The sequence below is a fragment of the Carassius auratus genome, unplaced genomic scaffold, assembly GCF_003368295.1.
Source record: "Carassius auratus strain Wakin unplaced genomic scaffold, ASM336829v1 scaf_tig00016203, whole genome shotgun sequence".
Taxonomy (NCBI): Eukaryota; Metazoa; Chordata; class Actinopteri; order Cypriniformes; family Cyprinidae; genus Carassius; species Carassius auratus.
In genome coordinates this window covers 6,589-27,536 of record NW_020524650.1, presented here as the reverse complement: position 1 = coordinate 27,536, position 20,948 = coordinate 6,589, and the positions used below count along the sequence as shown (strand labels likewise).

Genomic DNA, 20,948 nt, shown 5'->3' with positions numbered 1-20,948 from the left:
AAATGTATCTATTTTGGTGCGAAAGTCCTGCACTCCCCTTTGCTTTGGTGGGGGTTCCCTGTGTCTGCGCGCATCAGCCCTGGAAGCACATTTTTGACTCTGACTTTCCACCGAATTATGCACCTAATTTGCTCACATATCATTTACTCCAAGTTCCTCCCGCCGTGACAGTCGGGCCTAAACACTACTAAATCAGCCCTAATTTATACTGATCTCGCTAATAATCGTAATAAAAAGCTTATAGATTTGGCACTAATTACATAAAAGCCTAATGATGTTGAAAATTACCCTGGTTTGAGATATATGGCTAATCTAAACTTTGTTGTTGGCTGCCCCGGGCTACTAGAAACATTAGAAGAGGTTCACTTCGTCTCCAAAAGGCGAGAGCTGGACATGGCACGACAAGAACGACTAACTAACTAACGATTTAGTGACAAAAGTCGAAAATCTTGAGGAACTTTATAATTAATACGCGAGACCTGCTGGCGAGATTTTATTATTATTTTGGATCTAAGGGACAAGCATAAAAACCAAGCAAATGAGTCCATATCATAAAGAGAGCACGTTTGATCGTTTAGTCCAGTAATAAACTGGGGAAGCCATTACTAAACCATATGGCTTTGATAAGGATGACATTTATATAACAATACTTTAATTCGCTGTTTCTCCTTAAATAATCAGGTCCCCATCAATGACTCTGGCACCACGCTCAATTAAACTAGCTTCTCGAAGAGCTTTCTGAAGGAGGTCAAAAGGTTGTAATTTGGCAGTGGGGATCAAAAAACGAGGAGAAATGAAGTTGGGAGGGCAGCAAGAAATGAAGTTGGGAGGGCAGCAAGAGAGTCTCTCGCGCATCTGACACCTCCAGGCTTCAACGCTGATTGGCTCTCATTTGAAGGAGCTCACGGGTTCATTCAACTATTAAGCGCCTCCCAGTTCCTCTAAAGGACATTATAATGCAAGGAACCTCCTTTTTAACCACAAACCGAATTTGCTTTCATTTAGGCCATATATATTTTTTAAATAGTTTAAAGTCATAGAGATTTTTTTGGAAAAGCATTTCGCCCTGGAGCGGTGCGCGATGCTTTCGCACGCCGACCTGCTGGATGCTCGCCTCGGTGAGTTGTCAACGCCAAACTCCGGTCTGCAACTCTACTGTAAGCTGGAGGACTCTTCTCATCTAAATCAAGCAGAGAAAATTGACAATTTGTCTCGTATTTTATCTTAATTCGATTTAAGCGAACTAATTCATTGGAAAAGTAATCATTATTATTATATTACGCAGTAATTTGATTTAGTCGTTTTCCCAGATATTGAGTGGAATCAAATGGAATTAGGTTTTTTAAAAGATGACATTGTTGTGAGCTAGTTTTTCACCTTTATATGCATTTATGTCTGTATAATGACTAATAGCAAATGGTAGTTTTTGCATAAGAACAGTGCTTGCTATGACTGTCTAGAAAAAATGATTTTCTGCACTAATACTTCTCTTTTTCAGCAGTGCTTGGTGTTGATTTTGAGCTCACTCAGCTTTGACCTGTTCTCAATGTTTCAGGGATGAAGGATGCCGCGGCTGAGCTTCTGGGTCACAGGGAGGCATTGAAATGCAGGCTGGGCGGCGGCGGAACTGACCCGGGCCACCCCGGAGAACTCGCCCCGGTCTCCGATGCAGTGGAAGGGGCCACCCTTCTCCCGGAGACGATATCAACAGTGCTGGATCCAATCCGCCGGGTGTAGCGGTAAACAGTAAGGAACAGGAGAAGCAGCAGCAGCAGAACCCCACCCAGTCCGGCGGCCAGCAGAGTCAGAGTCAGAAACAGAAACGGCACCGGACTCGCTTTACTCCGGCTCAGCTTAACGAGCTGGAACGCAGCTTCGCCAAAACCCACTATCCGGACATCTTCATGCGCGAGGAGCTCGCGCTCCGGATCGGCCTGACGGAATCACGCGTGCAGGTGAGTCCGATGGAGTCTGAACCTGCACAGGTTTCGGATTGCTTCATTGCATTATTATTGTTGTACCGTCATTAACATTGTATTATTTTGTAAAATACATATCAGATATTTTCATAACCATATTTGGCGTTGTTGTAGGCTACAGTTATAATGCTTGAAATTAAAATGGTATCGATGCATCCAAAGCACTATATTAAGCTCTAAACTAAAGCACTAATTATTATTATTACTCAGATTATATTTTATATAAAATGCATTCCAAAAGAATATTTAGAAAGATAATTTAACTATATATAAACTGATTTTTTTCCCCCAAATACTAATGGTTATTATTAAAAATTACGAAGTTTAACGAAATTAAAACGCCTTGTATTTTAATTTTAAGAAGACTATTTTTTATTATAAAGAGAATGTGCATTTCTGTTTGTTTACAAGAGTTTGTCGATAAAACATAAGCATACAAATCATTGCATAAAAATACTGTAATTGTTTATGAAAACGCTCTTAAATGTGGTGGAAATACCTCTGAACGAGCTCTGTCGTCAATAAAACAATGAAAAAAATATTTAGAAATAACATCTACAAACCTGTTAAATTCATATTAATATTCGTGGTGTTTTAAGTGAGACAGCGTGTCCTGTTTATAATTTTTTATTAGTAGTTGCTTATGTTTCTCATTTAGTTTCACAGTTTAAAATAACACAACAGTATATTCATCCAATCTCTCGAATCTCTTGCTTTATCGCTTCCGTGGAGCTTTAAGCACTACCATCATATAGGTTTTAGTATTATAATTATTTTTATTTTTATTGCTGTTACAGAGATTACTAGGCCTATTTGTATTTGACTTGTGTTACGTTTCTACAGCAATTTTCTTGGCTCTTGAAAGTGCGCCCATTTAAACGCGGAGAGCTTTTTCATGATTATTTTATTGATCAGGTCATCTTCCTTTTACAATACCATTATTGTTATCTCAGCCATTGGAGCAGACCGATATCTTAATCACTTTTATAAGATTATGACTCTTGCTGCTGCTGTGATTGGTGGTCAGTCGCAAATGCAGCGGTAAATGAACCCGCGAGATAAATGTAGGACGCAATGAGCGCGCGCGGCATTCCAGCGCTCTCTCTCTGATCCATAGTGGCTCATTATAAATGTATAGCTTTTCGACTTGATAGTGCAATAAAACCAAGACCATTATTATTAACCAATTTCAGAATTATTTATAATTTAACAGGCTTATTAAGCTCAAAGCGTAAAATTATTCTGCGTAAGATAATGACCAGGCCTGAGACTCTGTCCTAACTATTTTATTTACATAAAAAATAAATTAGTGGCATGCTGACCGTGCGGTGATCTTCTGAAACAGCACACTAGGTTTGTTGCATGAATGTTTCGCGCTCTCGTGAAATAGGTCTGTCAGCGTGCACGACTTAATGGCGAGCGCGCGGATGGTGCTCTGTCTTTTTTAATGGTATGAGAAATTGCATTTTCTTTTATCCTCTGAAGTGTAATGCATTTGAGGCCGGATTTCACGGCTGGCTGCGTGGAGTGGGAGTCGGGGATCTAATATGAACCCCTCCACATTTTTTCTCCCCTTTTCGTTGGGTCAAAATCTGCTCGTTAATCATTGTGAGCGCGCCTGATATCTCTATAAACCTGAAGGACCTCGAGAAATAAACACCGTGTGAGCCTTTTACTGCCCACGGTGGGACTTATTATACCCAAGTGTTGTAAAATCGAGCACATAATAATAGGGAGTCTAAATATTATGATTCCTTATCATTAAAAGCAGCATTAATAGCGCCATTTAGTGATGTCGAGACGTTTATTAAGGAAATAAGCAAGAGAAAAACAAACAACAATATTGAAATTAAAACAATGGTAGTTATACAGCCAAAAGTGGTAACCTGCAATCGCTATTTCTACCTAATTTAATCCATAAAAAATGTTTTGTTTTCACACTGAAAAGACCGTGTAACAATTATCACTGAGATATTGCTAGTAAATTTCACAATTAATTACAAAGAAAAGTCTAATAACACATTTCATTAAACATGCTATTTTAAATTACAGTGTAAATTATTTAGGTTGATTCAGTGATGTTAAATAATATTTTTAAACTTGAATCAAACTAGTTAATTGAGATGTTACCAATTGTAAGTTACTATTTTTTTCAGTGTCGTTTTTTTTTGATGTCACTAATAGCATGCAAACAAACAAATAATGCATCAGAATAATATTGTTCTGCTGTGCTGTGTGTTTTTGTGCAACTTAAATTCTTGTGCATCTATAAGTTTTGTGCAACATAGATTTTTGTGTATCTATATTTCTTCAGCATCCTTAAAACAATTCGTTGTTGAACAAAGAAACCAAAACATTGATTCTTAAGAATCTTTAATATGACATCAAGAAATGTAGATACTTGTTTCAAACAAAACAAAACAAACAGTAATGCGTATTTATTTATTGACTGCTTATTTTATTTTAGTGAACATAAATGATATTAACAAAAACAGCACATCATCATAGTCACACACAATTTATCAGTGAGCAATATTGGACGCCATGTTATATTGCTGTTTTATTAAACACATCTATACATCTATTCTAATGCAATGTAAGCATGTCTGACAGCTCTTTTTATTCCCTCTGGTTTCAGGTTTGGTTTCAGAACCGACGCGCCAAATGGAAGAAGCGCAAGAAGACCACCAACGTGTTTCGCGCTCCGGGCACTTTGCTGCCCACTCACCACGGCCTCCCGCAGTTCCCCTCCGCGGCGGCCATGGGCGACGGCCTGTGCTCTTTTCACGCTAATGACACCCGCTGGGCCGCGGCTGGGATGCCGGGAGTCTCACAACTGCAGTTACCGCCCGCCCTAGGCCGACAACAAGCTATGGCACAGTCTCTGTCCCAGTGCAGCCTGGGCGCCGGTCCTCCACCCAACTCCATGAGCCTGTCCAACATGTCCTCCAATGGTTCCGGCCTCCAGTCCCACCTCTACCAGCCCACCTTCCCCGGTATGGTGCCCGCGTCGCTCTCTGGTCCCACCAACGTGACCGGCTCGCCTCAGCTGTGTAGCTCCCCGGACACTGACATCTGGAGAGGGACGAGCATCGCGTCCCTGCGCCGCAAAGCGCTCGAGCACACAGTGTCCATGAGTTTCACCTAATATTTTGACGTGGTTCACCTCCTGTTTCTCGTCCACCGGTCATTACTGGCCCATGACGCACACGGAAGTCAAAGGATACGACTGTCCTCTTGTAAACAAGGACTGCGCGCACCTGATGGAAGTAAAACCTAAAGCATCATAGGCTGAAAAAAGTATTTATTACGTCCTATTTATTTAATAATTTGTTATTTATTTATTAGCACTTTCTTTTTGCAAATTCAAAATGTCAGCAACCTGGACAGTAAACAATCTGCACATTTGAAATGTATTCGTTTGCATTTGAGAAACAAGGCGAGAGACGGTGCACTCGTTTTTATTATTATGATCATCGTTATTATTGAAGAAGAAATCGTTCAAAATTTAGGACTGTTTTATGAATCGTTGGAGGAAAGAAAGGAAAAAAATCTAAAAAAGAATTAAGATTATTGACTGCATGTGCCGACCAAGGTAAACAACACAACAACGGGGAAAAGTCATTTAAACGAGAAGTCTGAATTTGTTATATAATGTTATATAGGATGTTTTGTGTAGATAAAGCATTCTTAACTCGTTCCCATTCGGTCAGTTTGTGATATGTTCTAAGTTCTTGTATGTGCTTATACCAATGTAAATTTCTTAAATGTTTGATCTTCTTAACGGCTCTTTTGTTTCCTGAATAGGCCTATGTTTATAACGATTGAATGTAAATTAACGAATAAAATCATTTTCAATATGTCATTATTGACACGTCGCTTCTTCTATTCTTGGGGAACAATAGACAATGATTGGAAACACTGTAGGCTATTACTAATATAGCACATATATATATATATATATATATATATATATATAGCTAGCACAATATTTAACAAAGCTAATATCCATTCATAAATCCTTTTTAATTAAACATTTTCACAAGTATTTATAATTATTTTAATGTACACGACCTACTGATCTGCACTAGCCACATAATGTATGCTAATAGATATTATTGAAAAATATCATTGTGTCATCAAATCGAGTCAGTATCTCTCCCAACACTACATTTTTCTTCTCGTCTGGAGATGTTGCAGGAGTTGACATTTACTCGCTCTCTGATTGGCTCTCGGGCTCTTGGCATTATGACCTCATAGATGAGAAACCAGGGCTCAGCCAAACACAACCAAGAGCGCGCCATCACTGTCTGTCTTCAGACCACTGCGAATGCGATGATAATACAGTCATGTAGCTAGGCTGTATTGCACAACTACTGCTGGATGAAATCATTATTCAAACATCCATAACGCAAAAATACAAATACAATCAAGAGATTTTTATTATTATTTCGCTACGTATATTACCACCGAAATATATAGCTTAATAATAATAATTCAAAATAATAGGTCATCATGCCTGTAAAATAACAGGTTATCATACCTGCATGATAATAATAATAATAATAATTAATGATCATTGATTTAATTCCCAAAGACGCATATTTATGCTGATGTATATTGGAATGATCTGCATTAGTTTAATTAATCAAATTTGGTTATTAAATCATAATGCAAGAACACTGTTAGTTGCGTTTATAGCTATGAGATGTCAGATCTTCAGCCCAAATCAGCCTATATGAGGTTAAAAGCGATGAGGCATTGCACATTATGGGCTATTATCAACACTGCCTGAGCTCTGCAGTCTTCCAGTTAGTGTTTAAAAATCTATAAATTTATAAAACGGAAATGGCTCTGCTGCTTGTTTGAACGTGTAATAGTGAGAAGGCAGGTTGTGTTTTTGAGCGCGCGCATCTAAAAGAGAGATCAGGTGATATGAACGGATGTGCTCCTTGCAAACAGATGCGAGGTGATATTACCTAAATATTATAATTTGTCTCAGTACCTGCTCAGTTAATTAGTATGTGGAAATTCGAAGGCCGTTCCTCGTTAGCTAATTTGTCACACGCTGACGAGAGAGGCGCACGTTGACCCTCCACAATGCATTGCGCGAGAGAGCCGAGCCGAGCGGAGAATGTGGCGCGGAGGACGCCTGCTTACCTCCAATCCATCTCCCGCAAATAAATGAAATCAGTCAATAAAGCATCGGAGGGTGAATATAGCTCTCTCTGTCTGGGTTATGAATGAGAACTCATTAATTTTCCAGGCCTAAAATGTGCGCGCGCTCATGTGAACGTATGAGAGATACAGGCATGTAGAGAGAGAGAGAGAGAGAGAGAGAGAGAGAGAGAGAGAGAGAATAGAAAGCTGAGTTAGGGTCTGCTCTTTAATCAGGAATAGCCTATAGTAGCCCTTTCTGAATTATATATGCAAACATACTGGGTAATGTATCCCATAATGCAATAAGCTCAACTTGAATTTCCATTTCCACTGAATTTCCATTTCCACCGTGATGAATGAAATCAAGATCAAGAAAAAAAAAAAAAAAAAATTCTTGACTCATTTGTGCTGACTTCCAAATGTTGAGATTTATTTCTGCTAAATAATCTCTTTTTATTCCGATATGATATCTGGGCACCATCCGCTGAATTAATTAAATATACTGAGGTCATGGGAGTTTTTTATGTTTAAAAAATATGGAAGGCTATTTTAGTTTGTTACTTTTTTAAAACACACACACACACACACACACACACACTAACCATTGCAATGACAAGCAAAAAAGAAGAAGAAGAAAAAAAGTTGTCATGTTGTTGTTGCTATCATTGCATCTGAAATCAAATGAATAAAATCAACCCTGCTGTACAGTAAGCATAAAACTGTATGCCAGAGTAGAATGTTTGAATTCACAGTATTCCAAAAACAAAGTACCCCGCTAACTTACTACTTCCACTCCAATTTGGAGGTGCACATCTGAAAGACACTTTACTATTCCATGGAGCCACAGGAGAGGATTTATGAATGGCGACACTTGTTGATCATGTGATAGTAACAACAGTATGTCTGGATTTAATAGGCCTACAATCCTTATTCAGATTATGTAAAACATAATTTTTTAATGGTCGCAAAGTAAGTTCAAATTCAAATGTAGTACTCATTCAGACATGCGAATCAGACAGTATGTGATTTCAGACGCCCCAATGAATTTGGGGATACTACATCTTACATAGGGACGGAGTAAAAAAGGAATCATATTCTTTATAATATAGCAGAAGCCATGTTTAATTCCTTTTCTTAAACATACAATTATGACTTTTATTATCAGTAGGGATAATTACACATTTGGTTAATTCAAATCAATGTTTTTGTTTGTTTATGAGTTCAGCATTTCCTGTCTCCACTATGATGGGGTGTTGTAGGTGGTTGCCAGGGTGTTGCTATGCGGTTGCTAATGAGTTCATGGCTGCTAGAGAATTGCTTATTTGTTTCTAGGAAGTTAGGCTCATACTGTTTTCAAAAATGCATGTGCAACAGTGATTCAGTGTCGTGCACTTGCATTTGCTTGGTAGGCAAAAAACATACACACAAATCCCCTGAAGTGCTGCTGTAGTATGTGTGTGTATAAAGCAGAATTTAGTGTGTGAGTAATACAGGAAGACAGGGTGGTGTGGTGCTCATAAACGAGTTTGTCTTCTCTACTCTGTCTCTGTATGGGAAAGCCTTATTGAACATCACACGCATTCCCCTGACAGTTTATAGCTGAAATCAGCACCTTTTAGAATAACCATCTATTCTGCTCTCGCCGGATGGACAGAAGCAGAGAGAGGAGAGGAATGAGAGAGAGAGAGATTTCATTGAGTCTGAAAAGTTTTCACTGTTCATGTCTGACATGATGTTCATGTCCACTATAATGACCAGATGCTGTGTGTTTTAAATATTTGAGAACATAAAATGTAAGCGCTGTATTGAAATCCCCCTTCTTCTTTTTTTAATCATTTCCATAACTTTCTGCAAGTATGTGCTAATTCAAATGTGTTAAAAATCATTATTACTATTTTTTTTTAAAGTTTTGAAAATGTCATGACTTCAAAACTGACAGTGATGATGTCATTGTAATATTTACATTCTGAATAAAGGCCTGTTCAAACCAATAACTTTATAGACCTGTCTATAGACCTTATGCGCCAGAGACACAAGCGTGCAGCCAATCTTGAATTAGCAGGTGAAGTAGATTTACTTATTGCGGTGTTAACAAAAGTTATCATTAGCATTGTAATGTTTGAAGTGGATATCATAACAAATGTCAGTAGACCTGCTTCATTCATAAATTCCTTCATGCTGTGGAAAACACAAACCTGAAGACAGAAAACAATGTGCATGCTGAAAAGGGGCGGGACTACATAAAGTCTAGCGTCCACAGCAACCCATGACATCATGATCCTTTCTTTTCTAATTTACCGAGGTCTGTCGCTTTAAATGCTGGCGCTGATTCTGATTGGCTGACAATGTTTTAATTGTTCATCATCAGCTGAGAGGGAAAAAAAAGAGAGATTACAGCGATAATTATGGTGAGGACATCTATAGCATAAGGCCCGTTTACAACTAAATAAACAATAACTATATTAGTGTTCACGGCAAGGCAAGTTAAGGCTGTAATTTTATTGTTTGCTGCTTTATATTGTTAAGTTCAGGGGACTCTGATTGGCTGTCAATGTTTTTATTGTTCATCAGGTGAAAAGTAAAGTTCAGAGGTGATTTAAAGGATAGTGTTGTGTCCATATCCTTAGACCTGTGATGTAGACGTTTCTATTATAATTAGAAAATAATTACAACTTTATAGCTTTTTTCCCTTTATTATTCTTTATACATACTGAATTATGATTGGTTATTACGTTTTATATTTATTTATCCATTTATACACCATACTGCTGAGTTTTATAATAATAATAATAATAATAATAAGCCTACTATAAATAGGCAATACATGTTGAATATAAATATAATTAAAATTAAAATTAACTTTTTTTGCTGCTTTGCAACATTTGCATTTTCTTCAGGAGATGTGAATGAACTTTTAATTGTCAACATTTCTCTCTAACCTTATGCTTACTTTAATTTGTCGTGCATTTGGACTGTTCTGTTGCAGCTTGTTCAGATAGTTGCATCTCCCTCCGACTCTGCTCCCTCCCCTCTCTCTCTGCCCTTGAGTTTTTCTATTACCTTGTGGAAAGCACCTCGCCTGGCGTGACAAGCGCAGCGGATTGACACTAAATCAGAAATCAACGCTAGAGCTCAGCATGAAGGTCACACTCGCTCACACACGCGTCTCTATCTGAGAACACACGTTTCGCTCATCTCTCTCTCTCTCTCTGTGTGTGTGAGGGTGGGGTCATGAGGGCCCAGTGGGATTTTGAGAGGGGCCACATCTCTGTAAAGTGAGGTGATGGTAATCCTCAAATAATTCCTGAGCATACACACATAGAGCCCATCACTCTCTCATTCTTTTGAAGACCTGAGGGAGAGTCTGTAGTAAAAGTATTGCTTTAATGTGTTCACTTGATTAGTCAGTATATGTCATGCCATACTGTTGCCTTTATGCGTGGGAATAATACATCTGGGAGAAGATCACAGACACTAGTGATTGAATACATTTGGCTGGATCCCTAAAGCTGTGGATAACCCCTCGTTAGTGTCTCAGACATTTTCGACCGCAACAGGGTTTTCGACTCGTTTTCGAGTCGGTGTATACTGACACCTAGCGGTGGCATGATGACCATAAAAACATAACAGTATCACGTTTTTTTTTGTATCTCTCTCTCTCTCTCTCTCTCTCTCTCTCTATATATATATATATATAAAGATAATATAAAGCAGAATTTGACAGAATAAAAAAATCCTTATATTAAGTTTTGTTTTATATGCTCCTTATTATTATTATTATTTTTGTTTACTTTTGGAACCTTTACATCTACAAACCAATAACCAACACCTCCAATAAACGATACACTGTAAACCTTTGCTATTTCTCGCTTCGAAAACACTACGGGTCACGTATGTCCCCTGGAAGCTTCCGTAGCTAGTCACATGAGCGCAGCAGATTGTTTGTAGTGAGCAGCTGATATGAGGCTGTCATAGAGCAGAGACAAATTTAGCCGAATATACTGTCAGAAAGATGATTTTATATGAACATTTTCCTTCGACGGTCATTTGACCCGTTTATCTGCTCTAGCTGAAGCATTCTGGATCTAAAGCAGAGCCGGCGCGGAACTGATACATTGTGTCAGAAGTGACGTGTGAAGCGTTCTGTCAAACAAAACGTGTTTTAATGTTTCTGTGCGTCACAGATGTAAATGTATTCCTTTAGAGACTGAATTGACGCGACTGGTTTAGTGTTTTAATAAAGACTCTTCACATCAGGGATATCAACAGAACCCACCGCGCGTCCCTGCCAGCCGGTTTCGCAACATGCAGCTACACTGATTTGTCTTGTGATTTGATTGCACACAAAATCAATTGGTTTGCATGTAAATTCAGATGCTTTTTTAAAAGAACAACATGTTGCGGTGGATTCTGGGAGGTCGGGAAGCGCAGGGAACAGTGGAGGTGAGTACAAGCCATAGTAAAACACAATACTAGAAAAAAATCTATCTATCTATCTATACAGCCCAAAAAAGACAGTAAAAACCTAAAATAAAAACCAACAGTATTTAAACTGAAAGTAATTACATTTTTGTTGATGTGTTTAGAAAAATGCCTGTAATGACACATAGTTAATGCAATTTAAAAGTCACTTAGACTCCAGTTTTGTGGCATGGCCTATGTGCATGTTATGGCCATTATTTACCAATAAGCAGAGGATAAGAAGCTCGTTTCAGTGTCCAGTTCTCTTAAAGACTGGGTCTTGTAGTTGCAGGAGTTCAGTACATGTATCAGAGAGAGACAGGGCGATGCAGTCGAGCAAACAACAGTCATTTCAGCACATTCTGAGCTAGATTGAAGCAATGATTCGTTTGTCTGTTATATTCTGTTCGTGGGCAGAAGAGTGCAGCGCTGTTCATTGGGGAGGAACAGCCCAAAAACTGTTTCACGGAGATGCAGGTGCTGAAAGGACACTTTGACATTGTTCGATTTCTGGTGCAGATTGATGACTTAAGGTAAGCAATCCTCTTCTTCTGCCTCTGACCAGTGATTGACAGCTAAGACTGAGCCAGATCCTCTCCAAAAGCAAACTTACAGAGCGTGACAAGAGCTTAATCATCACAGCTTGAGGGAGTTTGTGTGTGTGTGTGTGTGTTTGTGTGCACTTCAACATCAACTTGATAGTGTCCATCAGCTCGAGGCCTGTCCATATTAAATGCCTCTGCATGAAAACATCTGCACTGGAGGCTTTCAGAAAGCTCATGTATGTACAAACACGCAATGTAAGGCAGGGCTTATTTTTACTGAAGTGATTGAGAAGAGCGTTTGGAAGTGTGTATGTGTGTGTGTGTGTGTGTGTGTTACGGCTGGCTGCTCCTGATGATCTCCGTGCAGGTGGAGAGTTTCAGGTGAGGTCAGTGTGCAGAACATCGCTGATTGCTTTTAGAGCCCCGAGTCCTGTTTCTCTTCTCCTGTCCCTTCCATACTTCCTGTGTCTCATCCCTTTATCACAGTTTCATTCTCCTGTTCTTCCTGCGGACGATTCGTTTCTGAGCTCAAGAGGTCAAAGGTTATGTGAGAATCACGCGATTGTTAAAATCCAATCAGTGAAAGAGATCTGTCATAGTGCGGGCGATGTTATATTTTGGGCTTTATGCTTTCTTTTGTTTAAACATTAAACTGGTTAATGGAGGTTTTACCCAACATCAGTGTGTTCTGTGATTGGCAGGTTTGCGTCTGCAGGTGACGATGGCCTGGTGCTCATTTGGAATGTTGAGGTGAGCAGAACAGAACTTTATGAATATGCTAATCACATGTTATTGATATGGTAAATACATAAAATGGGTCTGAGGTCAGCCTAGTTGATACCCTTTTGGCAAAAGTGATTTTAACATTTTTATTAATAAAACTAAATATAATCAAGAACTTTTTTTTTTTTTTTTTTGCATTGAGGCAACGCAGACTTCAAAAACCTCATGTAGTGGTAATTAATTTATTTTAAATAAACATGATAAATATAATTTTTATCATTGATAAAATATGAGCTATCTCTCTCTCTAAAATGTACTCATATTAGAAATATATTAAAAACATATATTGTCTTATAAGATGAACTCTTATACATACACACACACACACACACACACACACTAATATAAGATATTTTATTTATTTATGCTATACTATACTATGGAATTTTATTTTCACAATATATTATATATATATATAAAAAAGTATGATGTATTTATGAAATGTGCTCAAAATGTTTTTAATAAGTATTTTAAACAAGTTAATTTTTAAAACATAAAATTGTAAATATACACATATGCATGCATGTATGTATGTATGTATGTGTGTATATATATACACACACATACATAATGTTTAAGAATAATTACAATTATATATATTTGTAAACATGGAAATATTTATGATATTGTGTGTATTTATTGTATTTTGGAGGGGGCAATGCCTCAAAATATATTCAAAATATAATTTCATACATACTGTATGCTTGCGACAAATATATATGCTTGATTCAGTTATTGATAGTTCATATATTTTGAAATGGTTTTATACTGTTAATTAAATAGTTAATTAATACTATATTAATAACATTAATAAAAAATGTTAGTCATAATTATGCTCTGCTGTTTCACCGTATACTGTGTGACCCCAACACTCAATATAAAAGCAAAACCAGCAGCATTTGTTTGTGTGTGTGTGTTTCAGACTGGAGAGTGTTTGTTTGCGTTGCGCGGTCACACGCAGCAAATCACTGCAATGACATCATACACCTTCATCAGAGGAGGAACCGCACACACGGCGCTCATCACCGCATCATCAGACCGCACGCTCAGTGTATCCTTTACACATTACACACACCTCTGCTGAAGTGTGTGTGTGTGTGTTTAGTGTTGAAGCTTTCCCTTAATTCTCCCGCAGTTATGGGATCCAGATTCAGGGAACCGAGTGCAGAACATTTCTGATCTCCAGTCCTCAGTGAAGGTACAGTATGTGCTATGTACAGTAGGTTTTTCCTGTTTCAGATACTTTGGACTGTGTGTGGAAACGGGTCTGTTCCTCTTTCAGTGTGTGTAGGTGGATTTCATGTGTGTGTACGCTGATGGACGTGTCTGTTTTTCAGTGTTTGCTGGTGTTGGCTCATCTGGACGTGTGGCTCTCGGGTGGAAATGAACTGTGTGTTTGGAACAGAGACTTGGAGCTGCGGTGTAAAATGGTTCATCACAGCGATGCAGGTACACAATCCAAAACAGACACACACACACACAGATAAATAAATGGATGTCCAACCTCCGTCCGAGACCAAATACAGACTAAAACACAAGATAACAACACTAGAACACCGTGCTAATAGTTTTATCAACTTAAAGTGACAGTGTGTAATTTCTGCAACATCAAACTACTTTCAGGAAGTCTTCTATGCTTACCAAGACTGCATTTATTTGATCAAAAATACAGTAAAAACAGTAATATTGTGAAATATATTTACAATTAAACATAACTGTTTTCTATTTGAATATATTTTAAAATATACTTTATTCCTGGGATGCGAAGGTGAATTTTCAGCATCATTAATCATCATTAATATACTGATTTGCTGCTCAAGAACCATTTATGATTATAATAATTTTGTGGAAACTGGTACATTTTCTAGGATTATGTGATGAATGGAAAGCATTTATTTGAAACCGAAATCTTTTGCAACATTATACATGTCTTCAGTGTCACTTATCAATTTAATGCATCCTTAATAAATAAACATAAACACATTTTTAAAAAATTTTTTTACTGACCCCAAACTTTTAAACAGTAGTGTATTTAAACATGTTTTCCTAAATCTTCTGCTTTATTCTGAAGGCATCTCGGCCATGGTGGAGTTACCAAAGAACTTCATTGCAGCTGCCATGGATAAAGAAATTGGTAGGTAAAAAATAATTTTTGTATGCCTTAAAAAAATGAATGGAATTTTCAACAAGTCTGTAAAGATTTACACTCACTGGTCTAGCGTAAGCTCTCGTGGTCTTCACAAATCTTCATTTTAAAGCTCTGTTCATTTATAATATCATCTAAATAGAAATGACTCTCGTGTTGGAGCTTGAGCTGTTTTGCTTGTAGCTGAATGAATGATTTGAAAGAGTTTCTGATGTTCCAGTGATATTTAAGCTGAACCTGTCGGGATCAGACATTGCGGTCATGGCCATGCGTCATCTAGCTGACCATCAGGACACCATCCGTTCTCTCATCCACATCAACGGTGAGATATGACAGTCAGTCCTCAGTCCATTTTGGATTGCGTTGAGTTTATTGTTGGTTATTTTTTATCTCAGATCGCTTGTTTGCGAGCGGCTCTCATATCGGTGAGCTCATTATCTGGGATTCAGTGGATTGGACGATCCAGGCATATGAGCACATTCTGTGGGAGGAGCCAGCGAGAGACAGCCAATCAGAGTTCAAACTGAATCACCAGAAACAGATCGAGAGGTCCATTCAACACATGAGCTCAGATGGGGAGGTATGAAACTGACCCTTCATTATAAATGATGAATTAAATCTAAATCATACTCCAGTCATCAAAAGTTGGAATAATTAAGATTTGTTATGTTTAAAAAAAGTCTCTTATGTTCCCCAAGGATGCATGTATTGGATCAGTAAAAGTAGTTACAGTAAAACTACATATATATATTGTGAAATATTATTAGTTTGAAATAACTGCTTACTTGTATTTTTTTCCTGTGATTCAAAGCTGAATTTTCAGCATCATTTCTCCAGTCTTCAGTGTCACATGATCCTTCAGAAATCATCCTAATATACTGATTTGAGGCTCAGGAAACATTTCTGATTATTATTAAAGTTGAAAACCATTTTTGCTGCTTCATATTTTTGTGGAAACTGTAACACACTATCATTCAAAAGTCTGGGGTATGTAAGAAAAATAAAAAATAATCATCAAAAAATTTATGTTTACACAAAATATTAAGCAGCACAACTTGTTTTCAACATTGATAATATTAAGAAATGTTTCTTAAGCAGCAAATCAGCATATTGAAATAATTTATGTGACTCTGAAGACTGGAGTAATGATGCTGAAAATTCAGCTTTGATCACAGGAATAAATTACATTTTAAAATATATTGAAATAGAAAACAGTAATTTTAAATATTTGACAATATTTCTGTTTTTACTGGATTTTTATTCAAATACATTGAGCAAAAGTTTATTTTTATTTTTTACTTTGTAATTATTCCAAAATTTGGAGCACTAGTATATATCATATAAAGAGTTAAATCATGCATCTGTTAAATCTCTCTCTCAGTATATAGTGGCGGCTGTAGGCAGTGGTCTGTATGTTTATAATGTGCTGATGAAGAGTGTGGTGGCATACAGGAGGACGGCCCATGATTCAAATATCTTGCACACCATGCTTCAGCGGGACAGGTATGAAGCACACCAAAAGAATTCCTCCAAAACATATCTGTCAAGCATCTGAAGTGTTCTCTGTCTGTCTTGTAGCTTGATGTCGTGCTCTGAGGACGGTAGTGTGAGGATGTGGGAGTTACAGGACCTCCCCCTGCCCGCCGAACCCGCCTCCTCAGGTGAGCACGACTCATTTCAGCCTCCATTCTTTCTTTCCTCTCTCCATCACAACCCACATCCTTCATTCCCTCATTCTTGTCTTCTTTCTGAAATTAATCCAGATGTTCCAATATCATAATTCATTTGCTATCCTGTGCAGAGGATATGTGTGTGTGTGTGTGTGTGTTTAGTTGTGTTTTAGTCTAGCTGCTGTAAAATTATTTCCTGACAAACTCCCAGAACAACCATTAATATCTTGATCTGATGTTCATTAATTGCCCATAAAACAATTGCTATTAATAGCAATTTCTTTGATGGGCAATAAAAAATAAAAAAATAAATAAAAATGTAAAAGTCCTATTGAATTTTTTGAATGTTTAATTATTATTTTTTATTTAATTTTAATTTTGTTTAAAGAAGTCTTATGCTCATCAAGGCTGTGTTTATTTGATCAAAAATACAGTCAAATGTGTGACAGATTCTCATTTAAATCACTTATGACTTTTCTTTTTTATAATTCATGACTGAAAACATTTTGTAACATGATATCGATGTACCATTTACACGGTAATGCAATGTCTAATTTTAAAATGGGTTTTAAAGGATGAATTTTGAGATTTTACATTTTCAGTTGATATATCATTTTTGATGATTTCTAAAATGTGATAGAGAAAAAGGCAATGAAGAAGTCTTTTTTTTAAACAAAGGTCAAAACACCTTTTATAATGTAGATTTTTGAGAGTGCACTCTTGTCATAAATTAATCTATTACTTTTCCTACATAATTTTTAACAAAACACATTGGTAAAATATATATTTGGGAGTCTCATACCTTTCTAATGATATATAGTTTGTCAAGAGATTAGATTTGTTTGTAATATAGTGAAGTAAATGTAGGCGTCCCGTATACGGGACAGGGTGACCGATAAAGGGTTAAATGAGTTTAATGCATTATTTTTGGGTGATTAGCTCATCGTCTTTCTCTTGCAGGGTTTTTTGGGATGTTTGGCACTTTTGGCAGGTCCAGTAAGCAGACAGGCCCTCCTGCAAAGAAAATCCCAGAAGTCCCTGGTCTGCGCTCGCTGGAACTGATCGGCGATCTGATTGGTCACTCTGGAGCTGTGCAGGTACGGTATGTGGGTCACAGGACATAAACCCAAGGATGCGGACGTTTGAGATTTCTCAACTAGTGGTATTGAGTGTTTTGACCTAGTTTTAGATGAAGCTTTCGATTTGGTGTGTACGAACAGTGTGTTATCAGGAGACATTGATCCTGGATGAAGCAGAGAATCGTTTTGAGCTGCAGTTTAATTAAAGTTTCTGACAGAGTGAAGGATGTGATCTACATACAAGTCAACTTACGCATTGATCGTCTGACATGTGCTCTGTTTCAACAGCACACCTATCACATTAGCATTACGTTAGCATTAGAAGTAAATCATATTGCATGTTTTCAATCAGCTTCAAGGAATTTTATAATGGCTTTTCTCAATGTGATTTACACATGCATATAAAAACAGTAAAAAATTAATAGTTGGTTACCTCAACGGAATGGAAGTTCTGTCAGCATTTACCTAAGTCTGAGGTGAATGAATGAATGAATGATGACAATTTTCATTTTAGATGAATTGTTATTTAGGGCATGTTCAGTGTCTCAACTAAATTGCACATTCAATCTTGAAAAAAAAAAAAATTATTCATGATGTATTATGTATAAAATATTATATTAACCCCTTTTTCTTAAGCTATGATTTTGGGAATTTTTTAATAAAATATAATCAGTAGAGAAATAATCACAAATAAAGCTTAATTTACAAGTCAAAACATTTTTTAACAAATGTTTCGGTGGATTTTGATGATCTAAAGTTATATATATATATATATATATGTATAATGAATACAATTTGTTTTTAGATATTATATAGAATATTATATTCATCCCTTTTCTCACAATAAAATTGTAGTTGTGGCACAACAGGAGCCATAAGTGAACTTACAGTAGCTTTTTTAACTGTAAAAGACAGGAAGAGAGGGGTGGAGGACAGGAAAAGAGGGGCATAGAGACATCATCTAATGACCTACACTTCTATTATTAGTTGTGTGTATAAAGTGTAAGAATGCTGTAGTTCCTGTAGCTGCTAAAGGTCATGCTCCAGCTCCCAGAGCGCCACAAGCATCTTATAACCGTCTACTGAGCCATCATGAAACACAGTTTTACTTTTTGCTTTGATTTGAAGTCAGTAATTTGTCATGTCAATCATTAATCTGAATGAGTTTCTATTATAATTCATGTTTGGAAACTGATTCCACTGTGAATTTATCAAATGTTCATGATTTTCTTTTACACGTCGGTTTATTGCATTATTTTGGTGTGTTTTGTGTGATTCAGACGAATGCTTTCTCTTTCAAGGTTTTACATTTTTTACATTTCTAAAATATTTGTCCACACAACAATGTAAAGAAGGAAGTCTTATCATGTGGCTTGTGTTGCAGATGTTTCTGAGTTTCAAGGAGAAGGGTCTGGTCACCTGCTCCACCGATCAGCTGCTCATCGTCTGGAAGGATGGAGAGTTACAGTCTCAGCTCCGCAGTCTCGCCGTCTTCCAGAAACTGGAGGAAAACCAGGGACTGTGATGGGATCTTCAAAGCCTGATGATCCCCATCATCATCATCATCATCTCCATCATCTCTGGAGCTCAAAATGGTGCCTGGGTTGTGTTTTAAATATGAACACATTTCTTTGCCTTACTAACATCTGCTAAGCTTTGTCACGTCAGTGTTTTAACATCACATTGTTTTGGTATGATGTTGTGATTTTAATTTGATGGTTTTATGAAATCAGTATCTTGTAGTAAACATCTGTGACCATGTATATATTATGATTGGTGTTTTTATGTTATTTTAAAACTGAACTTTTAAAAGTGCAATGATAACATTTTACAATAAAGTCTCATTTGTTATAAATACAGTTGTTAGTTCACATTTTTGTTACTTTAGCTAGCTGAAATATATATATATATATATAAGTTTTTTAATTCAGATAGTCGTTTAACATTTCTCAGTTTCATTTAGTTGAATTTGATGTACTAAAACAAAAACATTATATATGTTTAATACAGTTTGACAACTGATAAAACATTTACAAAGTCTATTAAATGTTGAAGTATTGTTCTTTTTGGTTGGTGTTTAATAGTTAACTGTTAACAGATGAAACCATGATAGTGAAGTGTTATCACTGTGTTTCTTGAATGTATGCTTGCTAATTTCTTAACTGACAAAACTGATTAAAAAACTAATTAAAGCTTGGTGTTTCCAGGTTAATTCAATCAAATCACTTTATTGCAATTTTTGTAATATCGTTTGAGTGTGTGTGTGTCTCACAAACACAATGGTTTCAGAGTTGGAGTGGCGTCTCCAAACAACAGCAGACGCAGAGACAGAATCAAACAGAAGTAAATAAAGCAAACAGACATTTTATGCAACACTGAATCTTTTCTTTGTACAACTGACAATACAATAAAATAATATCCTTCAACAAAACAAACCTGTTAAATGACATGAGACAATTTTTTTTTTGTTCAATAAAAAATAGTTTATATACATTTGCGCAAGGGATGATGCTAGTGTTCATCCCCTGTACTTCAAGAATACAGTATTTGGCACAAAAGCTGCACCCATCAACTCTCGTTCACCTTCACTAATGAAACAGGCTGCGACTCAAGACCCGCCCCCGATTATGATGTCACTGTGAGGTCATCATGGTACGCTAATAGGGAGCCCTTTGATCATGACGTGTGACGGATGACACTTTGAAAAGATTCACAACAGCATTTCAATTCAACTATGGACTGATCAGTCATTAATGGTTTTTTCAATACTTTAGGTAGTTGAAAATGTGTTTTATAACACACAGTGAAAATGGACAGAGCATGAACACTTCCCATGAGCCTGAGAGTTTCTGAAGATAGGAAGATTCCATTTAAATCTGAAATAAGACGCAACTGAAACTGAATATACTAAAAATATAAACCTAAAGGGTGAAACTACACTAGATACACTAACCACCACTAATTACATGTTCTTGCTCTCAACAGCATTTATTGGCAACATATTGTTTTCAAATCAAACATAACTTTGACTGTCCCTCTTGATTATTATTATAAAAAATTAAAAGTAGTTCCAGATGAAAAATCATGACTTACTGTATATAATTATAAATTATTATTATTATTTT

General features: G+C 36.8%; 1 protein-coding gene and 1 pseudogene across 2 annotated transcripts; both read left to right on the top strand.

Annotated features, from left to right (window-relative positions):
- Window positions 1–957: 957 nt before the first annotated feature.
- Window positions 958–5,239, top strand: LOC113075013 (homeobox protein orthopedia B-like; annotated as a pseudogene).
- A 5,806-nt stretch (window positions 5,240–11,045) lies between these two features.
- On the top strand, window positions 11,046–19,723 carry LOC113075012 (WD repeat-containing protein 41-like). Of its 2 annotated transcripts, none has more exons than XM_026247728.1 (13): window positions 11,046–11,582; window positions 12,021–12,133; window positions 12,847–12,895; window positions 13,851–13,979; window positions 14,064–14,126; window positions 14,266–14,377; window positions 15,000–15,062; window positions 15,295–15,396; window positions 15,470–15,654; window positions 16,456–16,577; window positions 16,653–16,735; window positions 17,705–17,841; window positions 19,208–19,723. In XM_026247728.1, the coding sequence occupies exons 1-13, from the start codon at window positions 11,535–11,537 to the stop codon at window positions 19,346–19,348; spliced, it is 1,347 nt and encodes a 448-aa protein (XP_026103513.1). In that variant the 5' UTR covers window positions 11,046–11,534; the 3' UTR covers window positions 19,349–19,723. The 2 variants fall into 2 exon arrangements, with proteins under 2 accessions (XP_026103513.1, XP_026103512.1); XM_026247727.1 differs by having other exon boundaries at window positions 12,018–12,133.
- Window positions 19,724–20,948: the final 1,225 nt, after the last annotated feature.